Raw genomic sequence first — 13,937 nt, 5'->3', positions numbered from 1 at the left:
TGGAGGAGTCAGCCAGCTCCACTGGGACCAACTAGCACTGACAACTCAAACTAATAGTTTGTATGTTCCTTACATCTCTGCATTTAAGCAAAGATTTATTTATAATTGTCTTATTTATTCAACTTAAGTGCCTTCTACGAATAAGCAACTACATTGATTTATACAATTGAAGGCCTTTCATCACTGAAGCAAAGGCATGGTGAAATACAAGGCAATGAAAATGCATAAGAGTAATAAGTTCTACTGTAGGCAACCTCGATTCTACAGACACTACGTATTGTAAGAACACGTAAGCCTTTGCATTCAACGTGAGAAAATATTAACTGACAGTATTAAGAAACTTTAACATGCACCAGCCTTATTGCTGGTTCAGCTCGCTTATTCTGCATCAGTGACTTTGTTAGTTAATTGAAGTGTATGAATTTCAGTGAAAAAAAATAAAGTACATGCTACAAAATTTATACCAGTTTTTACAGCCTGTTAACAAAATCAGCTCTTTTCTAGCAAAATCTTTAGTGAATACACAGGACAAAGTTGCATTTCTAATGATTGAACCTAGTTGTCATACTGTTAGATTACAGTGCTACTTTTGAATAAACATCACCTTCAAGGCAGCAAGTGGCTGACAGTAAACACTACCTAATTACACTGTTCTGCTTATAATGAAATTTGGAAGAATGTAATGTCCTTAAATTTGTTTCACTTAACGTCTGGCCGGAAACCTGTGGAGAGCAGTAAATGGATTAAACATTGACTAAATATTGATTATATTTCATACACATGCCTGTGCTTACAACAGAGTTTTTCTAATGATAAAAATTACAGTGGGCTTCTCATCACAATGCTTGATTTCAGGTGCTGATCAGATTCTTTCCCTACAAATCTCTCCCTGCTTTTTTCTCTTCTGTTCTGCAGAATGCAGAAACAACTTGATTATTTCTGCATCGAAGAAAGGTAGAAACTAAGCGCTCAAGCACTTTTTTTTCTTTCAAATGCGCTTATTATTAGGCTACAAAATATCTATCTCCATGAAAATAAGTTGTGAACTTGTGAAGGAAGCCTATGTCTGGGAAAAGTAGTGTCAACCAGTGGCTTTAGTTTGTCCCAAATAAAACAAATAACTCCAAATGGATGAAAGCAGCTGGCATTGATTACTTTCGTTCCCATTTAATTCAAGAGAGACAGGCTACACAGAAAATGCTTTTAAAGGCCACCACTCAGGAGAGCTTTAGAAGAAAGCCAGATTATAACCTACTTAGAAACAGCTATCTTTCAAGCCATTGCACTCTTGATTCAAAGCTTACTTAGAGGCTTCTTAATAGATTACCAGCTTGGCATATTACAAAGTTTAAAAAGGACAGAATAGTACCATACATGACAGACCATAATAATGCCACTAATTTGCTACATTGAGGACCCAGAAATTTCTTTCTGACATGAATATTGAGTAGAAGGGACATAGGAATTCTCTGTGCCAGAAAAGATGGTACTACTGTTTTTAAGGAATATGAATTCTAGGGAAGCTTTGACTAAGAGCAGAAATTAAAATAAGATATACTCTTTGGAGGTGCATCTCAGAAAACAGTTCCACCAACTGCAGAATATCCTCAAAGCAGCCCCTGAAGAAGACATTTAACTGATGCTTCAGCTAGCTGGTGTTTTTTGAAGTGTTTTTCCATGATAAAAAAAAATGGCAGTTTAGTTTTATTTAAAATTAAAACATAAGATAGCTACTGTCATTACACTGCTCACTAAAACAAAACTCTCTCTCAAGAGATAATATGTTTGGAAATTCACAGAGGGCTTGCTTTTTCTGCAAAAAGCTGGCCAGTCACTCATCAGGCCAATCCCCTCCACAATTCCTTTCCCAGTTGTGTTTTTCTACGTAAGAACTTCCACAGCCAACAAAACAGACAAAACTTTCTATTAGCATAGGCTTATTTACACATAGACACGATTCTATTATCTGTCACACAGACAGATAAGATTCCTTTACAAAACAAATACTATGCTCTTGTCTGCATCTGCTATTGATATAATAAGCTGTATTCAAGTAAATAGAATCATTAAAAATAGGAAAATGCTTGCAACACTCAACATACATACAATTCCACATTTCTAGGATGAGAAAAGCAATTGGAAGATTTGTATAAGTTGCTCAAATTCATTATAGTTAACTTTAGGATACTGCTATTCACTTCTAGATTCACAAAGCAAGTGTGCCACTTCCAAGTCTTAACCCTGGCAGTTAAAGCAAACAATGATCCACATTTTTCAGTGTGGTCTGGAACATACTGTGACATCCTTCGGCGACTGGAATGGACTTCGTGTCACTAAACAGTCTGACTGCTATTGTTTCTGTGGGACAGTATTAATACATGGGAGGTTACAAGCATCCACCGATTCATCAAAAGAGTTAAATAATTCAAGTGGTGGGAAAATAAGGATTTTCTTTTCATCTTTTCTTTTTCTCTTTTTATTTTTCTTTAATTTTTTTTAAGGATTCTTATTTTTATAACAGCTATGCAAACATTGTCTTACTTGGTTACTCTAATTCCAACTGAGAATACATACAAGTGATCTAGATTTTAACTTAGGTAATTACTTCTCTTAATTCAGAGATAATTGAAAAAAGAAGAGATGGTGAAAAGGAGAGATATCTACATTGTTTTGTATGACTTACAAAGGCAGCATGAATAAGTTTTAGTTCAGCTTTATTTAAAAATTGTGCAAGTTCAGGTCTTGTCTCTATGACAACTACAGAACTAGTGGAATGATTCTCTCCCTCTCAAGAGGCTGAAAAACTGAATAATTCAGAGAGGAAGAGATTTTTAAGTCAGACTATTTACAACTATTTAGTTTTGTTAACACCTATTTAAAGCTCATGCCTATGGAATGATTTTGGAGAAAGGCTTTTTTGTTTAAGACAAAACTTCTTTTGCTTTTTAATTAAGAGGCAAGAGAAGTTCCACAGGGACATTTGAACTTTCACTGAGTCTCCCTGCAACTAAGGTAACCAGATCAGATTTGATATTTGTAAGATAAAAGTAATTTGAAACCAAAATAAACTATTTATTTAAAAGCCATGTAAACTCAGCCCTTCTTTAAAGCACACATATTTCCAAAGCAAATGTTTTTCTTGAATGAAAATAACATTCCTTCTCCATTCTGTGTAAGATTCTGCCTTTAGAAGCCCTTATTACCACAAGAAGTTCTTGTAAGTGCAATAAACCACTCTCTCTTTTCAACGTTTAACATCAGAGAAAAAAATAACACATTTGACAAAAGTTGCTCTTGTAGCTTTTTCCAATCTAGAAAGTTCCTGCAGTAACACAACTGATGAAAATTATGAACAGCCTATATAAGTTAGCATTTCTGAATCCAGAAGGTTCATGTAATTTGGAGAGGAAATTCTCCAGCATGAAGAACTGGGAGACCGTAGAAATGTCTGTGATGCGTAATATACAGCAATGTACATTTTAAGATACTTAAATTCACCAAGAAATAGTAAAAATTTCAAGATTTCAAACTGTATTTCTAACTACAACAGACACAGTCTACTGCCAATCTTAATTTAGTAACAAATTTTGTTGGAGTTACTACTACTTACTATGCTTAATAATTCTGTTAGTGAAGTTTTAACAAAGCAGAAAGCTTTTAGTGGTTTGAAATGAAGTTTCCAAATCACTAACTTCAGAAATGCCATTTGTAGGATGGCTACTTCCAATAGCTGAAAAAGTAACTTAAAAACTCATGCTAAATTATACTAGAAAGCATATTTGCACTTCAGGAAGCGCACACGACAGAATGTTTTAATTTTAAATTAAATTTTAAATGCCAGTATATAGAATATTATTAGTGTCCAAGTCTGAACTAATAAGCTTCACACTGACAACTACAATGTTCCCCCACTGCATATACTCACCATATCTGTGCTAACACCGGCTGAGGTAACCCAGACTGAAAAAAAAAGTTTCGAGCTTGATCACCTATAAAATAAATAGGACATCATTTCAGAAAATGCTAAAAATTCATGTAAGAGTAAGTAAGAAATTATGAATCAAAATATCTAAATCAGAAGCAACAGTAAAGCCATAAATACTTAATGCTACACCTACAAACAGAACAAGAGATTTAAATTGGGTTTGTCACTTGAGAACCTACAAGATATTTCCAACAAGTGTGTGCTGTTTCACTCTGCAACAGTCAGCACCACCTGAAGACAACAGGACATAAACATTCAGGATAACGGGAAACTCACAGTCCCTTATCTGTGTCAATGGCTCTCTTTGAGCAACATACTCTTAGGGAGAAAAAAGAAAAATGTTTCTTCCCAAGAAGGTTTATACCAATACAAACTTCCTGATTTTTTGTTAGTACCATGCCAGTCAGCTGGCTCTAACTAACTAAAATGGTCTTCATCCTGATGTGGGTCTGACATGCAACCTTTAAAGAAAGTAATAGCAGATTTCATTTTTCCAAGTATGAATTAAAAGTAAGGACAGAAAAACAATTACAAAAAAATCGGGCACTTGGAAATGTTGTGACCTGTAAAGGAGATTTGTAAACAAACTAGAAATAGCACTAAATATCAGAAGAGGTCAATAAAAACAGTACTAACTTGCACACTGAACCGTAACAGATTTTATATCAAGTCTGTCACATAACAGAGCAGAAACAATAAAACTGGAGGTATGCACTAGTGTGATGTGTGATGCTGATCTGATACTCTGGAAATTTGTTTGATGGAGTGGACAGCAAAAAAAGGTACAATATGCCTCATACTTCCACTGAGTGTAAGAGTTTAGGTAGGACTGAAGGTTTTTTAATGTAGTAAAACAAAACAAACAAAAATAGCAGACAGTGGGTTTTAATGAAAAATTAGTGGGAACAGTGCAGCCTTTACTTCAGCCTTGCCTCCCACAATTTATACCAATTTTTGCCATTTAGATTTTTTTAAGAGGTCATCCACATCGACTTCACTATTTTATGCGCAGTTTCTGAATCAGACTTCAGTTAAATTGACAAATTTTATGAATAGACTTCTTATTCTCTTGGTATGTTAGTGTAACAGGTTGTTCCTGGGCAGAAATTAAGACCCACACCATCATTCAGTCATTTCCCTCCACACAACAGGATGAGAGGAAATTGGAAAAGTGTGAAAACTTGGGAAGCTTGTTGGTCAAGATACAGACAACTGAAATGTGGAAAAAAAAAAATACAAGCAGTACACAGGTAAATCTCTCAGCTCCTCCCACAGGCAACCAGTGCCCAGCCTGTTTCTGAGCAACAGCAACTTTGGAAGACAACTGAACCCTCATAATCCTATTTTTTTGTTGTTTTTGTTGAGCACACCAGTACAGCATATGTCTCTGGTTGGTTTAAGACAACTGACTGGCAGTATCCCCTCGCAACTTATTATCCACCCCCAGCCTACTTATTGCAGGGGGCAGCATGAGAAACAAACAAAGCCTTGAGGCCATGTAAGCACTGGTCAGCAATAGCTGAAGTGGTGTTATTAATGCTGCTTTAATATTTTGCTTTTCACAAATGCAAAACATAGCACCATATGGGCTACCATGAAGAAGTTTAATTCCATCTCAGCCAGACTCAGGATAGTGTGTTACTTCATTAAGGACATGAGAAACACTATAAGTATTACCATGTATCGAGGTGATTCCACATCCTGAATTGTTACTACAGTAACAGCTGGCTCTACACAACAGAACTGCTTTTAAAGCCAGTTAAAACAATTTTAATTGTACTTAAAAATCAAGTGGCATAAACCAGGAATAGTGTCTGTATATAGTATAATATCAGAAATGGTAGCGTCAACAGTGAGGCATACAAATAACAAAGTGATGCAAAGTGAACAAGAGATGTTCAATTTTCTAAATTCTTATGCCCTATTTTCTCCTAGGCAGCTCTGTACATACTTAGGCTCATTACCTAAGATGCAATTAAATGAAATTAGAAGTGAAATCTCTTCCATTACCAGTGATAAATCCAGATATTGGTTTCAGACTGTGGAACTGTTGATCATGTTTAGCTCTCTCCTCCACAGTAATAGCCCAGATATCCAGGTTGCCTAGTTGAAAAGAGATGGAGAAATATAATTAAAAAATATTGTCTAAAAAAACCTTCCCTATTTCTGAGTATATCATCCCATATCGGACCTATGAAAACAACATACAAATATACCAAAGTTATTCCTCCAAAGTCTCTAGCTGAGAGCTCTATGAATTCTTAAACAGCTAGTTGGTACTTGTGATCATAGTAGAACTACATGTTAACAAATTAGGATGACTGCTGAGCACTGATTCACTCACGCGGCTCAGGGGAATCTTAAGTCACAACCAGGCTACCTAAAGCACAATCAAACTTTAAAATGGGCTGTTAAAAGACAACATCAGAGGATATAACACAGAAAAGTCACAAAACTAAATATTCAACGGGCAGGGGGCCACCTGTCTCAAAGAGCACATACCACACAATTCAAGTTCTTCTAACTGAAAATGTACGTCAATTCCTGAGATGTGTATTATGTAGTTCTGTACTCTTGTAAGAGGAGAACTCCATACTTGTCCAGGAGAAGTGTGATGCAACAAGACAGCTAACAATTTTCACAGGCAACAATAGCACCATTTGGGAAACAGTTCAGGAGTACACTCATCCTTTCTTTGAAACTGAGAAGTCTGAGTAATCAGATCATGTTACGCAGCCCAGATTCTTCACACCATGCTTGTAAGTTGGAAGTGAGTACTTAGTTTGCATTGAGATTTACTACACCTTCTGCAGGACTATGCTCCAACAACGCATTCCTTAGTTCTACTTCCATTTTTTCACCAGTTTCTCCCCTCTTCCAGACATTTCACTAATAATGTATTGCAGACTCGTCCCAACAATTTATAGACCAGTAACAAATTATGATTTCAACATCCTGATAAGTATTTTATGCTGATGCAACTTCCTGTAACTCCTACTGCATACACATGCAATGATCTGAAGGCATCTAAGTTAATGGAATTACTGTTTTGTGGGAATAAAGAGGAGAGTTAACATTCACTCTGTCTCAGCACTAAACTCTCAGAGACTCAATTTCAGGCAGTAGAGCCCACAAATCTCTACAGCAAGCATTTCAAACTGCTTGCAGGGTGAAGCAGAAACAAACTCAGCAGATAAGAGGAACAGGAAGATTTCCTGCCTCCTAAATGTCTTCTAGTTAAAAACTTTCATGCGGCAAAATGTACTTTGAGAGAAAATGAAATGGACAACTGGGAGAGAAACATCCTTTTAAATGTTAATTTTCATTAATTACATAAAAGCTACATTTTTGGTAACAAATTCTCGTCTCTGCTTCAGATAATCTATGAATTTCTAGAAGAAGGCAGGTTGATAATAACTCATTCAAAGAAAGGACATTCATTTATTCAGGAGTACTCCGAAGAAATAGAGGCACTGTAAACAGCTTTCAGTGTTGTGCTGCCTGTATGAATTAAATTGGATTGTACTTTAAATATGAATGTTCCAAAACACAACAGTTAGTATAAGCAATAATTTCCCCTGCAAACTTCTGGCAGGAGAAAAAAATTGGTGCCAAGACTTTATGACCACTATACAGCCTAGGCCAACTAACAGCAGATGAGCATCTGCCTGTAATGGAAACATGACTGCTCTTGTCTGGCATAAGATCAAAAAGCTGGATGCAGTAGGGTGCACGTGCAGAGAAAATTTCTTGAATATAATTTGAGTAAAAGAAAAATACCATGGTGTTTGTAATGATTCTCTGACTTGCTCTAGCCCAATTTGAGGTGTACATGACTCCAGTATTCCTCTCCACCACTGAAAACACCACAAAAAAGCAAAAAAAAAAACCTCTTCCTATCTATTCCCAAAAGAAATAAACCCCAAACTAGAAGTCTTTTGATCTGAGATAATAAAAAATGTTATTAACTATTTCAAAACAAAAATTAATGCTTTCTTCTCTGGATTCCCTGAAACTAAAACAAATGACTGCATTTTCTTCTTCCTGATAGAGATTTGGTCAGTACTAAAACAGTAGAACTCCTCTGGGGGATATGAACATGAAAAGAGCTGAAACTAAGTCAAGCAAGTGTAATAGTCTCTTCAGGAGGGTTATGAATGGCATCTCTGATAGTGCCTCATCTCCATCTTTTGCTGTTTAAGGAAACAATGAGATCTATGGGAGAGAAAATGAAGTAGGATCTTTCCCAGCACCAAGACATCAAGTCTTCAGATCCTGGATGCCACCGTAGAAGTTGCGGTGCACTGCAATATATTTGAATGCAAAGGAAGCAGCCACCAAACCACAAAACTGACTCATCAGAAAGTTATTCTTGAAGGCAGCAGCAAGCCCTCTAAGCTGCTTTTCTTATAAAAGGCTTGGCAATCATCGCATCTGCAAAAGTGATGCAGTGCATTCTCATACATGAAATGGGCATTTTCTTCTCATGAACAAATAAACAGAAGGTTGAACACACCACATTCTCCCCAACAATTATAAAAAGCCTATTATGCACATTCACTTCATTTAGACAGTCATCCTTAAAATGAGCAGTGTTCTAGAACGTCCGTGAGTCACTCCGATTTAAATGGTGGGTGCTGTGCTCTTTCCGTTCCCATTCCTCAAGAAGACTGGAATATTCTTTAAGAAGAAAGAAGTGAAATAAAAACAAAACTAGAATTATTTATATTTGCATGGAGGTGAATACTGGAGATTATACATTCGGAGCAAGAGCTCTCCCCAGATGGAGACCACATAAATTTCACCTGCATCTTGAACAGCGACTGCAGGTAACAGTAAATGACAGATTCTTGAATAGGGGAATAATTCCCCTACAAGAACTGAAAATTTCTTTACAACCCCATTTGTTTCCTCTCATAACAATCTTAGATTTTTCATGTCATTTTTCTAAGAGTAGGCATGATGCTGCCTGGTAGATTTGGTTTAAGTACAAATATTGTATCAGGCATCTCTCACACCATGTTTGAAATTAAAAATACTCCAGAAACTGCGTTAACCACATGCTTATTTTAAGCTACTCGCTGTAGAGCAGCCAGATTGGAAAAGCTGTATGAGAAGAAATGTAAATTCCTTCCTTCTTAAAGCCATATAGTACAGTTAACAAGATCCTGGACAACATATGCAAGATCAAATGGTAATTCATAAAGCTGAAAAAAGAAAGCTGGTATCCATCTGCAATGCAATAAGAACTCTCTGAAAATGGTAGATTAAAATGCTTTGAAGACAAGAGTTTTTGTAAGAATCTATGTGTTTAAATATGGGTGCACGGAAAGCACAGCCCTAACTATAAACACAAAGAAATAAATGAGTCCAAACCAGTAGATTCCATTCACATCATGACTCATCTCAGAGAGTGAAAATCAGGATAAAATGAAGCTTTTCATACCTTTCTATATAATCTAGAGGTGTATCCTACAGGACTTGATCAGTGAATTTATTTGATGAAAACTTTCAGCAGCCAGCTTTGCTCACAACTGAGTACGTCTGGCACCAAACAAGATGTAATTCCAAAGGGATGGATAATTAAGACAGTAATGGCAGCTTCCTATTATATACTTGTTCTGGCTGTCAATTGCAAAGAGAAATTTCTTCTGATTTGTTTCATGTGCTTTTTCACAGTGGTAGAGATTGCATCCAAACAACTGTCTCTCTCTAACATACTTTGAACAGTGTGCTTTTTTTTTTTCTGAAGTCTCTTACTGAAACTCTAACACTAGACAGAAATTTAGTTCCTAGCTATTTCACATCCCAAAAACTAGACATCCATTTATATATTTATATAAATAAAAATGTGTAGATGTGTTTATGTATGTATGTTCGCATCTGCATACATAAACAGATACATACATATGAGAATCATATCTGCATTTTCAGAAAAAAGTCCACAACAGATGCATCATTCAAGTGGAATCAAACAAGTTCCAACAGTTACTAACATTTCGTTTCTAATCAAAACACAGATTTTGGACAGTGTATGAAGTGATGGCATACAAAGGCATCTGCCATACGCTTTAGCAGTGAAAAAGTCCAGGAGTCCTAAAACGAAAATCACATCTGTTTCTCAACCACCAACAGTGTTTGTGAAGCAAGAATTTATTGTATTTAAATAGCATTTTAGAATTCCCTCTGGGGGTAAAAAAAAAAAAAAAAAAAAAAAAGACATCTGATCAGGGAAATTTGGGCAGATAAAACCAGGTACCATCAGGTTGTTGATAAGCTCTGCAGTTAGTGGCTGAGTCACCTGGATCTGCCCTAGTTTCAAATTGAGGAACACAATGGAACAACGTACAAAAATGGAAACAGTGCAACTTTTCTGCTTGACCCTCCCAAGATGCCTTTGCAAGATTTCAAGCATGTTCTCTAATGGGTCTGCAAAAACATCACAAGGAAGGTAAGGTATCGCTTCAGAAAGATGCATGACCAAAAAACACTTCAATACAGAACATATTTGGAAGACAACACTTTCATGCAGAATTTTTGCATATGAGAATATATCAGAATACACTATAAACAACTTACCCCCAAAAGGTGTTGGAAACTGAGCCATGGTTCTTTCACTTTTAGCTTATTAATGGATGCCTGAAAATTTTAAAAGAAAAACACAGTCACAGATATAGCATCTTCCACTTTCAATGTATTAACTGTACCACCACATAATCAATTAGTACAGGACAAACCAAGGCAAGGAAGAAGCAGTATAAATGCTACTTGCAAGAACAGTTACTTACATGAGATCTAAATGTTTAATTTCTTGCACTACCCTATACTTCCACGAGTATCTTTTAATAGGAGAAAATAGCTATGTTTCAGTTCTGTTCAAACAACATCCTCAAAAATGGTCTTCATTTATAAATAATCAGCAACGTAATAAAGAACAGAATTAAGTCAGCCACAATTGACAAGATCTCAGTGACACTGCCCAATGCTGCATTACTTTACCAAGTGTAACAGCTTCGCTCCTACTAAAGAACAAAATTGGCTCTGGTTCCAACTGTTGAAACCATACAATGTTGGCAGAGATCTGTTTTTCACTCCTGACCAAAAAAATCATGTACTGCACTGCCTTGCTTAAAGTTCCTTTGTTTAAACAAAGTACATTAAAAAATGAAATTAGATGGCAAGACTCCTTTACCCCTCAATTAGCTCACAAATGTAATAACTGTGTTTAGATGAATACAGTGCTAAAGCTGATATCACAAGGAAAAACACTTTAAATCGGTGGGCGATACTCTTAACGCTGCTTGTTTTTCAAATAAAAGCAGCCTAGAGTCCAGAAATTTAATCTTTAACGAAAAAAAAAAAAAAAAAAAGCACAGGGAAAACATTTTTCTTGCTGCACACAAAGACTGACATGAATTGCCTGAGCAGAGGGGACAATAGCTAGCCACGGAGCCACCAAACAATGCGAAAGCAGCCTCTTGTCCCACTAGATTCCACTCATGTTTTCCAGGCAACAGGAGAAAAGCAAAGGAAGCAGAATCAGAAGGAGAATTATTTAGACTGCTTGAGCAGCAGCAGAAATTTATCAATATCACTAAGAAAAGGCATTAACTTGCACCAACAATTTCCTTTTGTCTGAATTTCTTGTTTGTTCCCCTCTCCCCAACCCCCTTTCACACTTCCCACATACTCCTCTAGCTTCCAACTTGGGAACCTACTATACATACACTCCACAGATGTCACTGAAAAAATTAAAAAAAAAAGAAAAAAACCCCAATGAAACGACTACAACAACAAAAACCCAGCAGTTCTGTGCATCAGTCTCTCCATCAGTTGCAATTCATGAAAAAAATACTGATTTTTTTCCCTCATAATTTGGCAAAGCAATCAAGCACGGTACATAACTCAAAAACCTTCACCCAAACGCCAAGTAACATGGCCAATACTAATTTCATGCACAGAAGGCATCATCTCAAAAGTTTAAAATCACACATGTACCCATATGGTATTTCCAATCTCTGAAGTGTACTCACTAGCCTTATTACTACGCTTCTATTTTTCAAAACTACAAGCAAATCCTATAAGAAAAGAGTTCTCATAACTGCCACAGATGTAACACTGAACTGTATGGCACAGGCAACTTTTACACTCAAGTCAACAAGAGAGCAGGAGAGACACGAGCAGAGCAGAGATTCTCTCCCTGCTTCCATCTCCCACACTATGCAGGACAAGAAAGGCATTTAAGGCAGGCAGGCACAGGAGGACAGAAGCAGAAAGACAAGACTTCTTTTCAGACTTGAGAAGTCAACTTAGAGTTTAAAACAGAAATAAAAGATCAATATTCTCCAGTGAGAGATTAATTTGTTTGCTCTTTATTGCCAATGTTACATCCATCTTCCATAACCAGAGATTTCATTTTACATTTCATTTGAGCCCCAAGAGGTACATACCCAAGGGCTCTATCTCTGCAGAAATTAAACTCTGCAACTGCAGACAGCTGATTCCAGCAGCTCAGGGTTTGCTACATATGAAAATGAAGGTTAAAAGAGATAAGGAATTACACAGCATTCTAATGCTGAATAACTTTGTAGGTTTTTTTGGTTGATTAATGTTTGGGTTGATGAACTCTGGGATGGAGAGCAAATATTATTTATCTGAAAACCATCTGGCATATTCATTACATTATAAACTTACCATGTATTCAGAATTATTGTAATGGAAATGCAAGAATTGACATTTCAATTTGCAACACCATTTTGAAGTAGTAACAAGTTGGTTTAAATCAGTATTTTTCACACCCCAATCTCTGCTGCGAGAGCTCCTTCCTCTGCCTTCTTTGATCCTCCCAACAAGAACACGTAGCATGGTGAAACAAAAATTATGTAGGGGCCAGAAAGATGGTAGCAAAACAGTATGGGTAAACACACCAGTTACCTTCAAAAAAACTGTAGGTTCTCTCTAATGAGCTACCAGTATTCATATTTGTAGGGACTTCTAGAGACTCGTAGGGAGGGAAGATTTAGGTTGGATGTCAGGGGGAAGTTCTTTACATAGAGAGTGGTGAGGTACAGGAACAGGCTGCCCAGAGAGGTTGTGGATGCTCTGTCCTTAGAGGTGTTCGAGGCCACCTCTAGGGACAGAGGATGGGACCCTGGGCAGCCTGGTCCAGTATTAAATGGGCAGACTGGTGGCCCTGCATGTGGCAGGGGGGTTGGAGATTCCCTTGAGGTCCCTTCCAACCCTGGCCATTCTGTGATTCTGTAATTCTGCGATTCTTATTTTGGCTTTTCTTTCTTTCTTTCTTATTTATTTTTAACCCTCTAACAGATTTGATTGCAGTTGACCAAGAGTTCAGAAGTTACTCAAGCAGGAAATAGAAGAAACCATAAGGGGAACCACAACTGCATCACTAGTAAGCACTGTCCTTAGAAAGCCAGCCTCAAGCCCTTAACAACATAAGCAAAATTCTGGAAGTAATAAAATGTTAAGGGTTCATCAAATACTTTGTTTTGCTCATATGGTTTATGTTTCCTTTAGAAAGAGCAATAGAAAGCTCTGAGCCACTCATCTTCACCTGCCCACAAAAAGAGCTTAATGTATTACCTCTCTGGCATACAGAGGTGAAAACCCCACAAAGACAGGGAGTGCCCATTTCCAGTAAGGAAAGTAGAGGAAGACAGTGTTAATTATCAAAGTAACGGGGTTGATAAAATGAAATAGCAGGGTTTTTTTTAGTGAAACTTGTCCATTCAAGACAAGGCTGGATGTGGCTCTGGGCAGCCTGGTCTGCTGGTTGGTGACCCTGCACACAGCAGGGGGTTGAAACTAGATTATTACTGTAGTCCTTTTCAACCCAGGCCATTCTACAGACAATTCTCAGAGACATGTTCTCAGCCCTGATTCTCTTTCCACTGGGTCAACCTTACTGGAATAAACCCAGTCCTCCCATTCA

General features: G+C 37.0%; 1 protein-coding gene across 4 annotated transcripts in view; it reads right to left on the bottom strand.

Annotated features, from left to right (window-relative positions):
- The window catches only part of ITSN1 (intersectin 1), a 119,123-nt gene that overhangs the window by 80,746 nt on the left and 24,440 nt on the right, over positions 1-13,937 (bottom strand). For all 4 annotated transcript variants that reach the window (XM_090122025.1, XM_031612531.2, XM_031612530.2 and 1 more), the window contains exons 2-4: positions 10,565-10,624; positions 5,996-6,088; positions 3,926-3,989 (exon numbers count right to left, since the gene is read on the bottom strand). In XM_090122025.1, coding sequence (XP_089978151.1) covers positions 3,926-3,989; positions 5,996-6,088; positions 10,565-10,592 — 185 coding nt within the window. In that variant the 5' untranslated portion in view covers positions 10,593-10,624. The remainder of the gene's footprint in view (positions 1-3,925; positions 3,990-5,995; positions 6,089-10,564; positions 10,625-13,937) is intronic.

This window comes from Phasianus colchicus, chromosome 1, assembly GCF_987193195.1.
Source record: "Phasianus colchicus chromosome 1, bPhaCol1.hap1.1, whole genome shotgun sequence".
NCBI lineage: Eukaryota > Metazoa > Chordata > Aves > Galliformes > Phasianidae > Phasianus > Phasianus colchicus.
The sequence above is the reverse complement of the archived record's forward strand: the minus strand, read 5'-3'. Positions and strand labels throughout refer to the sequence as shown.